Here is a 20402-nt window from a genome sequence, read left to right as displayed (position 1 = left end):
CTCAGATTTTCTGACCATTCCACTGTTTGCTTGCTATTCTTACACCAAGACCACACTTTATATTTACCTTTATAATACATTTAAATACACACCCTTCTTGTCACATTCTATCCTCCACTGTCTGTCCTCTATATTGCTCCTCTTCCTGATCTCCCTGTCCTTTTCTCCTGAATTCTGGATATTTCTTCAGCATCATTTTCTACAACAATGATTCTGTTTTCTGCAGTGTCATTTCAGATCATCCTACTTCAAATAAACATTAAAATTCTAGTGTTCCTTGTTTCATCTAAGGACATTTCTGTTCAACTCGTCTAGCTCCTTTAATTTTTTTTAAATATCTGTTTGCCTTTCCATTATTAGCTCCATGTTCATCTCTGCTATTTTCTCATTGTATTTTTAAAGCTCTGTTTAAATAAACTCTGTTGTCCTCTCATTTATTTTAAAGTCCAAAGCAATTTGAAATCTGTCTTTTTCTTAGTGTTTGCCCCTCTTTGGGTCTCAGTTTGTTCACAGGGTACATGGCTTGAGCTGAGCTATAGATTTTCATTGCTCTTTCATCCTTAAGTGATGAACAGTCTATCCTGACCTGGTTTTTCCTCCCAGCTCAAGGTGCATGGATTCTTCTCTAACTCCTCAATTTTCTTTTTCTTTTTTTTTTTTTTTTTAATAGAGGCATGTTTTATTTATTTATTTATTTGTTTGTTTTGTTTATACATGCACTGGGTACAGTCAGAAGCGCAGGAGGGTGAGAGAATTCACCAGAGCCAGAGCAGGGAGCAGAGCAGGCAGAAGGACCGAGGTACACTGCTGAGGGGAGCAGCGGGCGGCAGGAGAGGTCTGCGTGCCATGTGGGACCCTCCTCCGGTGGCCGGGGAGCAGCCGGGGATTGAACCAGCGCCGCAGAGGCCGCGGGCAGCTTCGCAACCCAGGGCTCTACCGCTGCACCACCGGGGAGGCCTTAACTCCTCAATTTTCACTAAGATAAAGTTCAAGTAAGAGAACTTGTGCTAATCCAGCGAGGGGACTAAGACGCAAGACTTTAAATAGTTTCTTTCTGTTTGCACGAAGCCACTGTGCCTGCTTGCAGTTGGGCGGGGCTCGGGAGTCAGTCTCTTTTCTCCTCGGGAGTGGCTTTCCTTTGTCCTTGACTAGGTTTGCTGCCTATCCGGCAATTTTTTTTTTGAAAGATTTATTTATTTTTATACAAGAATTGGGGTACAGGCCAGAGATGCGGGGGGGTGAGAGGATTCACCAGAGACAGAGTGGGGAACAGAAAGGCAGACCGACCGACATACACTACTGAGGGGAGCAGTGGGCGAGACAGGAGAGGTTTTTCCTGCCATGTGGGTTTCTCCCTGGCTGGCCGGGAATTGAACTTGTGCTGCAGTTGTTGCAGATTGCTTCATAGGTTGCGTCCTAACCCCTGCGCCATCAGGGAGGCCCCCTATCCGGCATTTTAATAGTCCTCCTCCATAGTTTCGAGAATTGATGCAGATATTTCAGGTATTTCCCTGTTGTTTATTTTGTGGTTGGTTTGTGCTATCCGCAAAGGCTCTGAAGAACATTCTTTTTTTTTTTTTTTTTTTTTTAAGATTTATTTATTTATTTATATATACAAGCACTGGGTATAGTCAGAAGCGCGGGAGGGTGAGAGAATTCACCAGAGCCAGAGCCGGGAACAGAACAGGCAGAAGGACTGAAGTACACTGCTGAGGGGAGCAGCGGGCAGCAGGAGAGGTCTGTGCACCATGTGGGACCCTCACCCAGCAGCTGGGGATGGAACAGGTGCTGCAGAGGCTGCGGGCAGCTTCACAACCCAGCGCTCAACCGCTGTGCCACCCGGGAGGCCTGTTCTGAAGAACTTTCTTAATGTAGCTTTAATATGTCAAAAATTTCTTTTTAAAGTAGGAATTCTGAGTACTACCTATTATTTCCTTTTGTGTAAGTTTTATCCCATAACTAAACAAGATTGAACTTGTTAGGTAACACTCTCTATATTTTAAAATCTCTACCTTTTTATATGAAACTACTACTTAATTCCACCTACTCTGGCGAGTCTTCTTATACCAAATACATTCAGTTTCCTACACTAAAATTTAGTTACACTACCCAAAGTCTGCAAATACTGCCCTTGCCGCTGATGTGAGTTAAAAAAGCAAAGATTGACAAGGTTTTTCTACTGTCTTATTCTGGAAGAGTTGAAACCATGTCAAAAGTTGTTCTTAAGTTCCGTCCCTTTGGTAAAACTTGGAGGATCCAGAAAATAATCTATTCCCTCTATCCAACTTTCTCAGCCCAAACTCGTTTACAAGTACTTGTTGTACTTGGTCACTTCCAAAAAGAACTAGCTCCTTGAAGAGCCCAAAAATATTTGTTTAATTGCAGTTTTAAAAAAAATCAGGCAGACCTGGATTCAAAGAGCTCAATGCTACCTCCTATGTGATCTTGCATAACTATTTAAATTTGTAAATCAGTTTCTTCATCTGTCAGATAGAAGTAAGAAGATCAGCTGCACAGATTTATTGTATGGAAAAAAAGTAAAATATGCCTGGTACCTAGTAAACCCACAAGAAATTGATACTAGATATAATGTTTCAGGAATAAATTGCTCATTAACTCTTCATCTAATTTGGGATTCACCCAGGCTATGGCAGTTACTTCCAGCATGCCCTAAATGCTCTCTGTGAGGTAACTGAAATTCTCATAAACATCTGAGAATTCAGGTGTGTTCAACACCTTCTCCTTCCTCAAAGCTTCGGGACTAAAGGCAATCCAGAATATCCTAGAAGAGATGGGCCTCCCTGAGTCCTCAGAACTGTTAGGACACACATACCCCTTTCCCTTCTTAAGAAAAATACCAGGTTTTTCCCTACAGAATCAATAGTGGTCGATACCTCACACACCTGAATGGGACCAATCCCATTGGCTGTACATCAGTAAAGATTATAGGTCCCAGGGACTCCCTGGTAGTGCAAGGGGTTAAGCACAGCACTGTGAAGCAATCAGCAGCCTCTGCAGCACGAATCCACAGCCTCTGCAGCACGAGTTCGATCCCTGGCCATGAAGCAACGCACATGGTGCAGCAGACCTCTCCTGTATTGCCCACTGTTCCCCTCAGCAGTGTGTTTCAGTCGGTCTGCCTGTTCTGTTCCCACTCTGTCTCTGGTAAATCCTCTCACCCCCCCGCCACATCTCTGGCCTGTACCCCAGCTCTTGTATGTATAAATAAATAAATCTTGAAAAAAAAAAAAAAGAAAGATTATAAGTCCCAGATCTAGATGCCTAAGTTCAGATCCCAGTTTTGTCATCTATAATCTGTGTGAACTTGAGCAAGAACTGGGCTTCTCTAGGTCTCAATTTTCTTGTCATAAAATGAAGAAAGCAATACTTAGACAACTTCATAGGATTGTTGCAAGGACTCAATGACATGTATCAAATAGGGTTTCCAGTAGTGTTTGGAACCTGTTAAATAGTTACTTTTTATTATTCACCATTATTAGCGCTCTCTGGATACTGTCAGGCAACCATCAGTGGACTGGTATTAATTTTACTCAATAGGGTATACAGGCCTCCCCGGTGGCGCAGCGGTTGAGCGCTGGGTTGCGAACCTGCCCGCGGCCTCTGCGGCGCTGGCTCGATCCCCGGCTGCTCCCCGGCCACCAGAGGAGGGTCCCACATGGCGCGCAGACCTCTCCTGCCGCCCGCTGCTCCCCTCAGCAGTGTACTCCAGTCCTTCTGCCTGCTCTGCTTCCCGCTCTGGCTCTGGTGAATTCTCTCACCCTCCCGTGCTTCTGGCTGTACCCAGTGCATGTGTAAACAAAACAAACAAACAAACAAATAAATAAATAAACATGCCTCTAAAAAAAAAAAAAATAGGGTATACACACTGTGCCAAGCTGTTTTGCATAGGTCCTATCAAATGTTCTCTTTAGGGAAGGAAAAAACGACATAGATCCCTTCATATCCAAGTGATTCAGAAAGTACTTCATTGTTCTGTGGGGTGGCTACACCATTGCCCCAAAAATCAAGACATCTGGAATTCAGGGATGCTTATATGATGATGACCATGCTACCCCAAGTCCTAGGTATCTTTTTAAGAAACCTCTGCTATTATAGGTTTGTTATGGGAAACCTTTTTATTTTTCATGAAATACCCCAGTCTAGTCAATATACATGGAAATATGAGGGTATCCAACAACTGAGGCCCATCTTAATGATAAAGGAGAAAAAAGAAGCCACAGTTCTACTCACCTGGGCATCCTTTTTCACGAGAGCATCATCCAGATAATTTCCTACATCTCTGCCACCCTGAGGATGAGAAGAGCAAAACAAAGAATGAGAGAGTACTGGGAAGATGGGGAAGGGGTGGAGGGCACTGTTAAGATAGAAGGGCTGGGAATCCACGGACACAGTAATTAGACAAACTGCCACAAGGGGTTATGCGTCCAGCCTAGGAAGCTAAGATAAAGCCCTTGAATGTCTTGCATTATTCCCATGTCACTGATCTGTGGTTACAGAACATTCCCAGTCAGAGAGCACACTCTAGAGTGGCTCCCCAATGTGGTATGGGGGTTTATGTCAGTAAATGAGGAAGGAGAATAATGCTTCCTGTTGACTGTTCTTCTTCTTCTCTCCATGTGTCTTCCCAACTCACCTATGCCTTCCTAACTGGCAGATCAACATTGATCAGTTGCCAAATTGGGATTGAGAACAGAGGAGAATCAGAGAATCTGGGACCAGCAGGGGGATTTGAGGAGCCGGACAGATTACCCAGGGCCCTCAGCAACATGACCTCACAGAGAGTACAGGGCTGAAATCTTGCAGGAATGCTAATGAGTGATAAAACTGGCTATGTTCCTCTGGTTTGTTAGACAACTTTTATTGCTACACTGTCTCAGTAGTCTTTGGTTTAGGTATGGCTCAGCAGAGTAGCAAATCTGGAAGGAAACAAAATAATGATAGGAAATAAGGAAAGCAGGTAGTCATTATTAAGTAAATGTCAGAGACAGTGAGGTGGGAGTGGAAGACGATATTCGGAGGTTCTGCTTTGTTGGAAGAATAGAAATAAGGGAGTCAGAAAGAAGAGCTGTGTTGGATGCAAAATGAGTTCAGGTTTAGGTTTAGGAGGACTGATTTGAGGTATAATAAAATACCCATAAGGAAACATCTAAAGAGCAGTGAGCAATGAGTCTTACACTCAAGAGGGAGGTCAGAGATAAAGTAAAAATGGGAAAGTCATGTAAAATATCTCAAGCATCCATCTCCTCCTGTTCCCACAGTGGCCTGGTCCTGTTCTATTTCCCATGGGGAATATTGAGCTAACTTCCTACCTGGCCTCCCAGCCTCCAGTTCAATCCATCTTACACATCACTACTATATCACTCTCCTGGAAATGCAGTTCCAGTCGCTTCACTCTACATCTCCAAAACCTCTGGTGGCGCCCTACTGTTCTCCAAAGAAAAGTGTAAACTCCCAACACAGAATCCCAGTTCACCCTTTCACCTTGCGCCTAGAATCACTAGCCTGACTGCTCAGCCAATTGTTTCTTAAATGCATCCTATATTTCCCACGTTCTTGTCTTTCCTCCCTGGAATGCATCCACCCACACCACTGCCTCTTGAAAGCACAGCAACCCTCCTCACATCCTCTCTGAACCAGCACCTCTGCCAGAAAGCCTTTGCTAAATTTCTGCAACCAAAGTCTCTCCTTGAACATTCCTTCCACTCTGTGCCTCTCTGTTGACACTTGCTCTTTTCATTTTTTTATTATTGCAACCTGTGTGCCTGATATATTTCTTTATGATGATATAAAGCCTCAAAGGCAGGAAAATGCCTCTTGGTCATCACTACAACTCTCAATGCAACAAGAAATATGGGTACCTGGCATGTATTCAGTACTTAAAGTAGAACAAATGCACACATATGACTAGCCAGAGTCTCTAAAAGAGCAATTATTACAACAGAGGGAAGCAAGAGCCACACATGGAACATTCACCTTTGGAAGGCTGAAAGATTAGAAAGACTGGAAAAGGGGAGGCAGAGCGAACATCTCAATAATCCTCCCTCCCCCCATCCGAAGCAGTCAACCAAAGGAGTCACTCACAGAGCACAGAGACACCAGCACTCGCTGGAACATCAATGACGTGTCAGAGCGAATGTCATCTTCAAGGGAGTTTCCATATTCTAGTAAGAGAGTAAAATTCATCAAATCAAAACAGAGTCCTGCCCAACACAGTATCATACTCCAGAGCCTTCAGTCCTCTCCAGAATCAGCCTACTTACCAAAGCATGCAGTTTAGGAGGACTGATTTGAGGTATAATAAAATATCTAAAAGGAAACAACTACAGAACAGTAAGCAATGAGTCTCACACTCAAGAGGGAGGTCAGGGATAACGTGAAAATGGGAAAGTCATGTAAAATATCTCAAACCCACAGAGTTCTCCCAAAACTAAACCGGTCAATGGTCACAATAAGTTGAGCTTGTAAGAGCAGAAATGAGGTGCTCCTGTTCATTACATAGGAGGTGGAGAAGGCTGGAGCCCTTATCCTCACTCTATGGCCCCTACTAATAGGCATCTGTCTTGAATGTGGTTTCCAGGGAACCACAGAATGGTGGGTGGAACAGCACATGGAAAGGCAAATAGTCCCTGAACCCAAGTTTGGGGATAAGCAGGAGGCCGTTAAGTCCAAATTCTAGTGTGTGCCTCTTTTTGCTTGGGAGCTTCCCCCCACATTCACGGCCCTCAGGGTGAGAACTGTGTTTGGCAAAAGTTGGGTTGGGAGTATGTTCCAGGTGCTAGAACCAAACTCCCAAGGTTTAGAAGATCTTGTTCTGAACACTCACCGAAAAACTGTCTCTTTCTACCACATTAGTATATGTTTATTACAGAAAACTTGGAAAAAGACAAATAAAAAGAAAAGGGGAGGGATATCACTATAATCTAATCACCCAGAAATAATCATTTAATAACATTGTGGTGAATACCCTTCCTCATTTTTTTCCTGTATATACATAATATTTTCTTTTTTAAAAATGAAATAATCACATAGTATTTTTTATTTTGTCTTTTTTACTTATCCATATACCAACCATTTAATGTAATAACAACATTCTCAACCTATATTTTGATGACTACATAATTGCTCATTATGTGGGTATATGATATTTTGCTTAGTCAATCTGCCACTGTTGGGTATTTTTAGTTAATAAAAACAATACCAAATGAACACTGTGGGAGCTAAATCTTTGTGCATTTAAAAATATATTTTTAGGATAAACATGTGTCTTTTAAAGGCTTTTCTGAAGTACCAGTTTCTGGGGATTGTAAAGAGGAGAGTAAATGGCTATTGTTCTGAAGTGGCTGGAGGACATACAGTCCAGTTTGGACACAAGAAGCTGGGTCAGAAGCCCTCTGCAGGCCATCCCTTGGAATTCCAAGATTTACTGGTGCTGCCCTTTTGAACAAGCACCTTTGATTCTCTGCTTAATAAAAAGGAATATCTGCCAGATTTCAGAGTAATAAAACACTGCCCTGGGTGGTCCAAACAGAATGGGGTCTTTACCTAAGAAAACCCAAGAGGCCAACAGATAGTCATTTGCCTACACAGGGATCTGCCTCACTGCAGAGCTTGCAACTGACCCTCCCTCATGGTCAGTGTTTCTGGAAAGAGAGTCTAATCAATGGATACCCAACCACTGCTAGTCTACTTCTCAGATCACTGTGAAACATGAGCCAGGGCCACTGAGATGCTACATACGCAGCAGGTAGGTGTTCTTTATGCGGTTGATCTCCTCTGGTGATCGGGAGGCCAGGATCTCAATCAGGCAGCCCTCATTGGTGCCAGCTCCCTAAACACAAAACCCAGAGGAGAGGGGGTTTGAGTCCCACATGTAGAAGAAATACAGCTAGGAATCTTCAGACAAACCACCATATTCTAGCAACAGGATTTGCTCATTTTAAATTGTCCTGCCCAAATTCCAATGTGTTTACCAACCATCATTAGTAGTAACAGGCACTTCTGGGCTGTTTCTGTGTGTTGATTGTAGAACAAGGTTAGGAACAGTTCTGTCCCCTGGGGAGTTAATCTTTTCTTGACCTCCCTTGTTGTCTTCCTTTAAAAGGTAGAACCTCTAGCAAAGACTTCACTTTCCCAGAGCGTAGCCCAGGACCTTGCACAGGGTTAAATATTTACAGACATGATTGCGGAGGGATATGGTATTTGAATTTCATCCTTAGGCATTAAAAATTAGCAGACCAAGCCAAGGCACAGTGGGTCAGGAATCAAGGGAAGCTGACAGCCCTTCTTTGCCAGTTCTGAGTCTGTAGGGGACCCAGAGGCCCCCTTGTTGTCAGTCATAAAGTTTAATATCTCAAAAGTAGCTGACACAACAAGAAAGTTTCTGGAATGTTTGCACCAAAACCACAACTACAAAAACTCCCTATGGAGTCACAGAAAAGAGCAAAGGATTTTTTTTAAGTTTTTGGAGAACAACTTCTCAGCTACAATTGCCATAATGTAATGTCATATTTTCAAGTAGTCACAAATGAAGGAAAGTCTTTCTCCTGTAAGTCATCCTCCTGACTCTCAGAAGGCCTTTGTCATGGTTTCTTGAGAAAGCTCATCAGCGTTTGCACTGAGAACATGTTATTTCTTCGTTTTCTCAGAGCCCAGCCCAGAACATTGGCATGACTGAGGAGGGCAATTATGAAAAGGAGGAGCACAAACCTTCATAGCCTTTTGCAGCTCCTGCACATCATACAGTACGGTGGGTGTCATCATCCCCAAGATCACCTTCTCGAAGTTGCCACTCAATTCTGACTTCAGGTCATCCATCAGATCCTACAATGCAAGAAGGTGGCTTTCTTAACTGTTATAGTTACTTAAACAGAAGTGCTGTGCAGAGGCAACTGGTTACCTTTTGGGAGTACTCAAAGTCAAGACTATCTTCCTACTAACACTCAATTCTTTGCCTTTCCACTGCCATTCTCCCCATGATTGTACAATGGAATTTTCCAAATGCTACTTGTCACAGCCACAATTATGTCAAAAGCTATTAACATGCTCCTCCCTCTATCTATCTGCACAGACCATATTTTCTTCATACACTTCACAACACACTGAATGTAGAGCAGATCTGAGAACATAGCTATTTTCCATTAAATCAGATGTTAAAGAGACTGGCAAATGTTCTCACTAATTTTTTTGTTTGGGAACATACACCTATTTTTCATAAAATTTTTTTTCATCTTCTCATGAACCACAGCATTCTCTGCTTTATTTTTTTAATTTTATCTATCTTTTGCATCGTTCTTCCCTTTTGTACAATGCATGCTTTCTCTTTTCAGGTGTAGTCCCCGCAAAATTCCCACCACCAAATCACCCATCACCATAGTGCTTTGTGTAAGAACACATTTCCTCCCGTTTTGATCCCTTTCTCTCCCCCTCCCCTGCAGTGTCTCTGATTAATATTTGCCTGTTAATTTTTTTTTTATTTATTAAAATTTTTTTTCTGATCCCTTATTTGTTTCCCTACATTCCTCCTAGCATTTTTCATAAAATTATTTATATTAACATGTTATGTGTTTATTGTTCTTTTTAAAATAAGTTAACAAATGTATATTTTTAAATGTCTTAATTTTACGGTAATATGGTAAGTATCAAAAGATATAACTCACTCACAAAGACAAAAAAGTCCTCAATAATTTATTTATTGAGTATATTATATATAATGAGTATAAAAAGGGGTTGAACATAAAAAAAATTGCAGACACTGACTGACAAGTATTTGTTTACTTAATTAATATACTTTGTAAGTCAGTACTCACCTATGACATTTTAGCTGCTATTAAATTTCTACACAAATTTCTACGTGTAGATACAATATAATTTCCTTAACTAGTCCCACTTCTATTTATTTCTACTGGTATATACAGATACATTTAGTTGTATCTCTTGATCATTCATGAATATTTCCTAGGGTTCAATTCTTAAAAAAAAAAAAAACAACTTAATTATTTGGACAAAGGATCAAATTCTATAGATATTTATTCACATTTTCTCCTAGAGCAGGTCATAGAGTTTAAAACCTATTTAAGATTAACCAACTAGTAAGGAATTGAGTTGTTATTCAAGTCCAGAGCTCTGAACTGCAGAAGCCTGCGACCACAACACTGATTCAGTTTATTGTGCTAAATTTTTATGGTACATCCACACACATTGAATAAATGAATGGATGAACAAATCAATTAGTGACCAGTCACTCTGCTAATGTTGGTCATCTGAATAAACCACCATCAGATTAGCTTAGTTTTGAAGCTGAATGTTTAACACCCTGTGTTCTCTAGTTCTCATATCACATGAACATTCATGTCTATTGGTGCACATTCAATTTCTCTGGGGATGGTGTAGAGTTTAAAATGTCCAGCAGATAGCCTGAGAAATCTGATCAGAAGTATCCTGTTCCCTACTGGGTTGCCCGGCCAACACTCACGCATGAATGCTTTGGCAACAGCTGAGCAATCCTGTCCCCATCCCAGCCCGTTAACAAGTTTAATACTACCTTTGAGAAGTAGCCTGTCTGACTGGCTGTAGAGCACAGAAATATTTATCATAGAACTAGTGTACTCTGAGATCTGAAGACACTTATTGATCATGTTTCCTTGATAAAACGATTCTCATAATCACACAGATAGGTTTTCAGTGATGCGGGAAGATTGGGTGGAATGATTCTGGTAAGTGGTTTGCTGAAATCAAGACTGAGTGAGAGAGGTTTCCCGAGGGGCATGGGATACAAACTAGAAAATTTGGTGAGTACACAATGCATAAGCTACTAAAATACATAAATATACACAAAACACAAGGCTCCATTCTAGAATTTGAGTGGGTATTCCTGAAATGAGGATCATCAAAGGAATGAATACATGCTACAAATGGGTTTATGTGAAGAATCAGAGAGACCCTAAAGGCTAGAAGAGCCTGTTTAAAACAAATGGATTGAAATATTTTAATCAGTTTGGAGGGCCACCATCCACAGTGGTCTTAAAGAAGCCTGATCAGAGTCAGGGAGACATCACTGGACCCTCACTCCGGCTTAGTGCTCAAAATGATGGCTGAGCTCACTGAACAGTCAAGTCTCTGTGAGGACTTGGCCCTGAGCTCTGTGAATGAAGAGCAACCTGAAATCACTTTTGGCTGACAGTGGAGGAAAACACATTGAAACTGTGTTTTTCAAGAACATCTTTAAACAAGGCAAAAGTTCTATCTTTAAAAGCAAAGGGCCACTTCAGGAATCTAGATTGCAAAGAGGTCCCTGGTTCCCTGTTAGAGCTGTTTCCTACGGGTTCCCCATGAACCACATGGAGTTGGCCTACCCTGCCCACGGTGCTCTTGTAGGCGCTCCTGATCTCCTGGCGCTGGGCCGTGTTGCGATGGGCCAGGATGCTGATAATGGCATCTTCATCGGTGCCTGGAGGTGGAACAGAGACAATGAGTGTAATCTGAGAGAGGAATGAGAAAATGGGTTCCTTTGCAGACACAGGAGTAATCCACATGTATGCAGACAGCTTTCTAAGAAAAGAGGTCTCAATTCAAAGGGTTTGTTAGTGTGGAGAAATGCGAAATTTGAGTCCTAACCTCTCCTTAATTAGTTGTTCACTACTGAACAAAATAGTTAACATCTCTGAGTATTAGTTTCCTTATCTATATATGCAAGTGATCATAGTACTTTTGTAGAACTGCTACACACTTTCAATAAAACAATTGGGTGAATTTCTTAGCACAAAGCCCGACACTTACTAAATTATTCAATACATGTTGGCTGCAATCATGCTTTTTTTCCTCCTCTGGGATTCTTTTGGATTTCCTGTAGTCATCTTCCATGTTCTTGCCTTTTCTCTCCTTGTTAATATCTCTTTATCATTTCCTCTGAGTTTTGAAACCATTCAAATTTGTCTTTTAATTTATTGACTTGACCCTTTGCAGGGTTTAAACTGGATGCTCACTGCATTCACTGCGTTTAATATCTATAATTGTGTTTTTCATCTCCAAGCTATCCGTCTCTGGTCTCTTTTAATAACTGCCAATGAATTTCTATGAAGTGAATCCTACCAAGATGTTACGATGTAAATTTCAAATTAGAAATATTCTGAATTTGTTTGCATGTTTCTTGCAGCAACTTTCACAGGGAGACTTTATTCTGATTCTCAAATGGGTCCTTTGTCTTGGTAACAGCTGGGTGTTCACTTAGGTTTGTTGATTTTCCTCACTGTTTATCTTGCAATGAGTTACAAAGAGATAAAATATTTCAGGGAGAAATAAAAAAATATAGATTCACTAGGCTTATTTTTGTAAGAATAGAGACTCAGAGAAATGTAGGGTGTAGGGAGGCAACTATAGTACTTTAATTTTTATGTACTTTACGGATCTACTGTCTGATATGTTAAAAAAAAAAAATGAATACAACCGCCCTTTCCTCTTTCAGAAATCTCACTTGGGGGCAGGTCCATCCCCTTTTGCTCACCCTGTTTCTTTCAGGCAAAAAGGCACCCCCTTCTTCCTGTAAGTCAAGTTTGAATTCTCAAAATAGCTGTCTATTTTTCTTTTTTTTTACCATCTCTCCTCTCCCACATTCAAATTTCTTACCAAGTTATGCAAAATCTGACTCTAAAATAGTTTTTGCATTCATCCCCTTTCAAATTCTTACCACCACACTCCAATTCAGTTCAGAGTCTCTTCTTGTATTCTTACCTAGTATTCTTACCTCTTACTTGGTCTTCCCTAAATCTTGTCAGATTCATTTTCCTAAAACTAGCGTCCTTCCCCTGTTCAGAAATCAACAATGGTTTACCATGGTCTGTTGGATTTACTATAGCTACCGTAGCCTGGCATTGAGACAACACAATATCCCATTCACTGTTACCAATATCCACATAAAAGGATACAAGCAGGCAAATCCACAGAATCAGCTCTTGAACCATACTTGATCCAACTGTATGGTATGCCTTTGCCTGACCTGCTTCATTACCAGTCCACTGGTTTATGTCTCTCAAGCCCTGCCATACAGTGTCATGATTCTGACACTTGCTGTTTCTGGCTAATGCCTTTGGACCATCTCCCCATATCTGTGATTCTATTGGTGGCCTTCTCAGTAGCACTCCCATGAACCCCCTTTGCTACCTGCCTTCCCAAAAAGCTCTAACCAGCCTACTTATGCTTTGCAAGCGCCTCCTGCTGCAAACAACCCTTCCATGTATTTACTGTGACTCCCTTAAGCCTCAGGTAAACTAGAAAATGGGGAAACGCGCACATCATCCTATGCCTTTGCTCAAGCGATCCCATTTACTGGAAACACAATCTACCTTATCTGTATTTATTGAAACTCAACTCATATCCCAAGGTCCATCAAATTCTATATCCTCCAAGATATTTTGCCTGATGTCCCTACATAGACTGTCATCTCCTTTCTGAAGTCTAATGGGATCTTATTTGTGCCCTTCCAAAGGTCACTATCATTCTATGAACTAATGATTGTAATTTCTGTGCCTGCCTTAGTCAGGTAGTAGCCATGGACTATTTGACTGCAAGGACCAGGTTTTATAATTCTTCTCTCCTCCACTGTCTACCTCATATTGCTTATACAGTAGGCCAATGGGTTGGCTGTGCTGAATGTCTCCAGACTCTTATTTTGATCATTCTAAATGTGGTTCATGTTCTGAATTATGGTGTTCTTGCCATATATCAAGAAGTAGTACAAATCTGGGAAAGGGTAGGCCAAGCACATTTTCCATTTTATTTATGCAGAAGGGAAAACGAGGAGAAGGCTACAAAAGTTCAGAACAATGTTCTATTCAGAGGTGGGCAGCGGGATCACACAGTGGCCTAAACTTCAGCTCTGGCCTTAGACGGATGCGCAGTACTTGGAGTTCTGACTCTCACGCTCCCTAGTTCTGAGACCTTGGGCAAATTAGCTGATCTCCCTAAACCTCAGCTTCTCATCATTGAAACAAGCTGATGCCAGCATTAAAACATAATCCAAGAAAGGAATTGTGCCTGACATAGAGTATAGCTTAATAAAAGCTCACTATAATCGTTGTCACTGTTAGTAGCATGGAGCTAAATAGAAGGAATTCTTATTGGATAAAAAAAAACTGGGAAATAAGGCCTCAAGTTCCAGTGCTTTTATCTAAATCTCATGAAGATTCTAAACAGCATTTACAAACTGGAGGACACTTCTCTGGCCAGATGTCCACCCAGGCAAGGGACTAGGCCAGGGGAGCCTGCAGTGCAACCAGCGTGATTGTGCCCAGCTAACAGAAAGTCTCTACTCTCAGGGAGCTCACTGGAAAGGGATACACTGGACAGTAAGTCCTTCCGTCATGGACACAAACCTTTTCATGTAAAATCCTACACACAGCATGAGGATACTGTCCCAGCTGCATCTATCGCAGCAGCAACAGGCAGAAAGACTTAGGGAATGGACACAGACAGAGTGCTGGCAATCCAGACCTGAGACAGGCTCTGCTGACTGCGACTCGGGGTTCAGTTCCACCTATTTTGTGATTTTTGAGGTTACCTCTTTGGGTCTCAGTTTTGCATCTGTAAAATGGGACAAAAATAACAGCTATCGCTGTTTTCATTCAATCATAGCGCTGCTGTGTAATTCTACTGAGATAATATTTATGAAGGTGCTTTGAAAATTTTATGGCACAAAGGTACATGTATCAGCACTAGTAGGAAAACAGATACATTTCTAAAGTTTTATACATAGATTCATAATGTCATAATTTAAATATTTTAATGTCAGATTTAAATATTTGGGAAAAATCCAAATATTTGGATTCAACTTAAATTTCTGTAGTAAAAGTGATAATAAATGCCTGCACATCTAGCTTGTCTTGGAAAGCCGACTTGTTTCCATTGTGTTTTCTTAAAGTGAGACCTACTTATAATTGCAGTGGACACGGTATCCTGTGTGTTTCTGGGGTGCTCAGAGTGGGGTGTTATCTCTAGCAGGACACTTACCTATCCCCTTCATGGCCTTCCTCAGGTTCTGGGCATCTTCAGAGGCGTTGAATCCTGAAGCAGCTTTGATGGTGCCTCCTTTGGTTGCCTAACACAGAGAAAAAGATGTGACTGGGAGCCACCTCATTCAGCAAACATTTGCTGAGTGCTCCCTGGGGTCAGAGTATTCCAGGTGCTGGGGACATAGCTGTGACCATGAGAGATGAGGCTCTTGCTTCCATGGAGCTGATGTCCTAGTTGGCTGGGAGCGGTGGAGGAGCAGACAGTAAACAAGCCAACAAACAGTTATACCAAGTGTTAGGTAGTAAGAAGTACCAGGGAGCAGATAGAGAGCTCCTGGGAGCAGATAGAGAGCTACTCTAGGGAGTTACACTTGGGCTGAGATCTGAATGACACACACAGCTGACCATACAATAATCTGCAGGGACAATATCACAGGCAGAGGAAACAGCTAAAGCAAAGGCCCGGAGGCTGGGTGGAATGGATTGTATGGGAGAACGACAGAGGGCTGTGTGGCTCAAGCTGGTGGGCAAGGAGGAGAGTGGTAAAATAAGTTACACCAACAACTATGAAGTAATCTTGTTCCTCCCAAAAGGGGAAGAAATCAAACTCGAATCTAATCAAACCTCTAGAGTCAAATGCCAACTTCCAGTAAATTGAAGAGAGAAAAACGTAAGCCCACACCACAGTGTTATAAACAAATAAATTGGGAGGGGATTTAGAAAAGAGAGAGATGAAAGGGTACTACAGCTTAAAAGAGATTAAAAAAGCTTATCTAGAACACAATGTATAGACCTCATTTGGATCCTGGATCAAGCAACAGCAAAAAAAAAAAAAAAAAAGACATTTATAAGACATCTGAAAGTTTGAACAGCAACTTGATATTTGACAAGGGAATTATTTTTAACATTTTTAGGCCTGATAATGGTATTGTGGTTGTATTTTTTTTTAAAGATTCAATTATTTATGCATATAAGAATTGGGTACAGGCCAGAGGTGGGGTGGGGTGGGATGAGAGGACTCACCAGAGACAGAGTGGGAACAGAACAGGTGGATTGACCAAAATACACTCTGAGGGGGGCAGTGGGCTAGTCAGAAGAGGTCTGCTGCGCCATGTGGGCAGCCCCCTAGCAGGGATCAAACTCTTGCTTCAGGGCCTGCGGATAGCTTCATAGACTGCGTCTTCACCCCTTGTGCCACCAGGGAGGGCCTATGGTTGTATTTTTTTTTTTTAAGAGTTTTAATCTTACACATATTGAAATAATTTATAGATGACATGATAAGATGTCTGGAATTTGCTTCAAATAACACAGTTGAGAGGAAGTAAGAGAGATAAAGAAGAAACAAGAGTGACCATGAGTTAATAATTCCTGATAGGTAAAAGAGGTTCTTTTAAGTAGTCTATCTACATCTGTGTGTGTTTCAACTTTTCCATAATAAAACAGGCTTTAGAAGGAAGGAAGGAAGGAAGAGAGCTGGAGTCAGAACAAGGCCACCATCACAAAACAAAAGGAGTTTGTTTTATTTTAAGTGCAGTGGGAAGCCGCTGACAGGTTTTATGCAAGGGGGTAGGGAAGATGACCTGACTTACATGTTAAGATAACTCAGGTTGCTGTAGTGAGATGTGGGGCCAGTTGAGACTCTGGGCCAACACCCAGGGCTATAATGCTAGAAGACCGTGAAGTAATAAAGAAAGACAGACTCAGCACATGTTTTGGAGCAGAGGTGACAGAACTTTCTGATGGACTATTGTGGCAAGTGGGGAAAGAAAAGAACCTAATGTAACTCTAAAGCATTATTCCTGAGAGGAGAGAAGAGAATGAGATCATTTGCCCAGATGGGGACCAAGGGAGGAGGACTACCAAATTTGGAGTGGTAGTGGAAGCGGGATGTTGAGGCTCTATTCCAAAATATTAAGTCTGGGGGGGGGGGTGTCCAGTAAACATCCAAGTGGAGTTGTCAAAAGGACAGTTGGTTACACAATATGTCTAAATGTCAAGTCTATAGGAATAAATTTAGGACACATCAGTATTTGGATGGTATTGGATGAGATGATCTAGGGAAGAAGTGAAGATAGAGATGGACAGGGTCCCTGGGACCATCAAGAGACTCTGCAGAAGTGTAAGCCCAGCCCAGAAGGAAAAACCAGAAAGCATGACCAAGAGGGATGGTCTTTGAGATGAAAAGAGAACCAGACAGTTTCTGTTCAGAGGCTCAAAGAATCACCCTAAAGCAGAAGCCTGAGCATCACCTAGGAACTTGATAAGACTCATAGAAGGAATCCCCAGCAAGTTTCCTTGGGACCATGTTCCTGACAATCCTTGATTTGTGATTTCTAGCCTCCAGAACTGTGAGACAACACATTTCTATTATTTCAGGTCATGTTTTTTTGTGGAAGCCCTAGGAAATTAATATAGGTGCTTTACTCCCTTTCTTCTACTACTTACAAGTAATAATAGACAAATTGGTGATATGCTGTCAAAATTCCAACATGGCCTCACTTAGTCTGTGGCCCCACTAAGGACTGAGATGACTTTCTGAGTCAAATGTTTCACATCTTTGGAACTCCAGTATTGAAAAATTCTTGGATGGTATACTCAAATGCTGCATTTGATGTTAAAGCAAACTGCATTGCTGAAGGACACCATTGTGGGATTAAAATTAATACCTAACAAGATGAATCAATCAAAGGATTTGCAAGGATGGTTCAGTTTGTTGATTAACATTCTTAGTGATTCTTTTTTTTTCCAGGAAAAAGATAAGCTCAGGAAACTTGTTCCTATTAGCTCTAAAGAATCTGTATTGATTAAATTCCAGGGCATGGTGTACCATTACCTGTTTGGGGAAGGCAGAGTACCCCACCCAGGAGGGCTTCTTGTGGCAGAAGGCAAAGAAAACAGGAAGGATATAGGGAAAGATGACAAAACCAAATAACTCAAAATTGGTGATACATCACAATGGATACAATATTATTCAGTTATTGAAATAATGAAGATGATAAATGTCAACAAGATTGGAATAAAATGAAATGGAATACTAACCAGTAATAAAAAGGAGTGCAGGAACAAAATACTGAAACTTGCAGCAACAGATGGATTGCAAAAATATAGAGGGGTATATAGTCTATGATTTCATTTATAGGATGATCTACAACAGACAAAGCTAATCTACAGTGATAACAATCAGAACATTGGTTACATTACTGGGATGGAATGGTGAGCAGGGTTAAATTAACTTTGAAGGGTCATGAAGAAACTCTTGGAGTTATGAAATGTCCTATCTTGATCAAGGAGTGGGTTACATAGTACATATTTTTGTCAAAAACTCATCTAAAGGTAACTTTAAGAAGTGTGCACTTAACTATATAAATGACACTTTCATTAACATTCTTTAAATACTTGAATACAATGGCTTTTAAAATATTTCCTTGTAGAAATGTAATGTGGTCATTGTAGAAATTTAGCAATTTTTTTTTAGAATCATAAATAGGAAGAAAATGAAAACACCCATAACTCTACTATTTAGAGTAAATTATTTGAATGTAAAATGAAAAAGCTAGCATAGTAAATACTAAATGCATATTTAACTGCTGTTTTTGCTCTTGTTATGACTAGCTTAAAAACACTGGACCTATGAGTAGGCTCTAAGTAAAATGATGGAAAATAATTGGGAATTATAATGTAACTGCTGTATGTTTTCCTTTCGTTAAAAAATGTCTTTTATCTGATAAATCAGTCATGATGAAAAAACCAGTACTAGGAGGACAGGTGACAACAACTGTGGCCATTTTCCTGGAGTGGAAAGCACACAGAAGGGCCATTATAGTGTTCACAAGTAGGGAAACTGTGAGCTTGATGAAGACAGGAAAAGTGTCCCATTAATTCTGTGTCTCCATAGCCAAGTACCAAAATAGGGGCCCTGTAAATATTTCTGAATAAATGTTCTCCATGTCCAGGAAGAGTTAATCATAAAGAAGTGAATTTAAATTCAAAGCATAAGAGATTTAGGATGGACATGAGTAAGCATTTGGCTGTCAGGGAGAATGTTTAGTGTTAAAAAAATTTTAAGAGTATATCACTATTAGTTTAGGATCGTTTGCACATCCATCTTCCTAAAGGAAGGCATCTGGAGCTGGCAGGAACTCTAGTTCCTCTCCATGTGTTCTACTTCTATTATTCCTTTCCAGAAAATCAGGGATCAGGATCACCTGCTTTCAGAAGCCCCACTGTGTGGGAGAAGCAGAGCAGATGGCCAGCCTCAGGTGGAGCCATGTTTGTGCCCAAGAGGCTCAGCTTCCACATCAACACTCAAAGGGATCTGCTTCCCTGTCTGTTGCAAAGATCAGATACCAAGCTCCAAGGAGTCCAGTCACCGCTGAAAGGAGCCCATATGGTAAGAGACCCCTTCTTGAAGAGCCTGAACTGATTGGGTTACCCCAAAATTTAGACAGCATTCTACCAGGTGGTAGAATCTGTGGGATCTTTAGTTTTTTCTTTTTTGTTTGCCGAAATATTTGATAACAAATATGTAGTGCCTCTCCAAAGAGAAAACTATATAACTTGTTTCTGTATCTCAGGATGTTAGAAGGATTCAAAGGGATCTCTCCTCTTTGAGCTCATTTTCAGGGTCAAGTTACTCACCACCTCTGAAAGAAATTAAAACAGTGCTCAACAAAAAACCCAACTACCTTCCACTTCCTCCTTCCTCCTTCCACCCCTCCTCACAGCAAGTTATCAATTTATGAGTCAAATGTCCTTGAGTACACATCGTGTAAATACCTGTCTGTGGCTGGTACCAAGTAGGGTGAGGCACTCTGTGACTTACCATGGCCATGACTCTATGTCAAGATCAGAGTTCTGTCACCCAGGCAGAAGTTCCTTTGTGATAAAAGAAGAGAGAGAATTACTGGATGAATAAAGTGTGATTAAGATCATTAATCAGGTTAACTTATAGTTTGCATGAAGTTATGCCACAGGGAAATGACATCCAGTTTTATCAAAGACCAGCTATTGATTAGCCAAAGATACAAAGGCCAGGCTAATAATTAAAGAGATACTATTCAAACAGGCAAGTTTATTATACCAATAAAATATTTTCTTATCTGCTCTTCTGCTTGGAGAGACACATTATAGAAGTCATTCCTGTTGCTTTGTTAGGATGACATACATTATTGTAAAACAAACCTTGATTCTAAACTGTCTGCTCTAGTGGATCAGATTCTAGGAGAAAAGAGATAAATTGAAAATTCAATGCATTAGAGAAAAGTGCTGCACTACACCTACATTCTGAGAGTGTGTGTGTGTATGTGTGTGTTTGTGTGCAAAGACAGGTGAGTGGCCCAACCAACATTAGACTTCTGGTTTCCCAGTGACTACTTTCAC

The 20402-nt window shown here is 41.0% G+C and overlaps 1 protein-coding gene across 1 annotated transcript in view; it reads right to left on the bottom strand.

Annotated features, from left to right (window-relative positions):
* Positions 1-20402, bottom strand: part of ANXA4 (annexin A4) — a 57255-nt gene that overhangs the window by 13380 nt on the left and 23473 nt on the right. The window contains exons 2-8 of the mRNA XM_037527542.1: positions 19846-19898; positions 15022-15109; positions 11373-11467; positions 8728-8841; positions 7759-7849; positions 6103-6182; positions 4252-4308 (exon numbers count right to left, since the gene is read on the bottom strand). Coding sequence (XP_037383439.1) covers positions 4252-4308; positions 6103-6182; positions 7759-7849; positions 8728-8841; positions 11373-11467; positions 15022-15109; positions 19846-19854 — 534 coding nt within the window. The 5' untranslated portion in view covers positions 19855-19898. The remainder of the gene's footprint in view (positions 1-4251; positions 4309-6102; positions 6183-7758; positions 7850-8727; positions 8842-11372; positions 11468-15021; positions 15110-19845; positions 19899-20402) is intronic.

The sequence above is a fragment of the Talpa occidentalis genome, unplaced genomic scaffold (genome assembly GCF_014898055.3).
Source record: "Talpa occidentalis isolate TD23 unplaced genomic scaffold, MPIMG_talOcc4v2.1 talOcc4.5, whole genome shotgun sequence".
In the NCBI taxonomy this organism is placed as follows: domain Eukaryota; kingdom Metazoa; phylum Chordata; class Mammalia; order Eulipotyphla; family Talpidae; genus Talpa; species Talpa occidentalis.
Note: the sequence above shows the minus strand (reverse complement) of the source record. Positions and strands in the feature narration are given on the sequence as shown.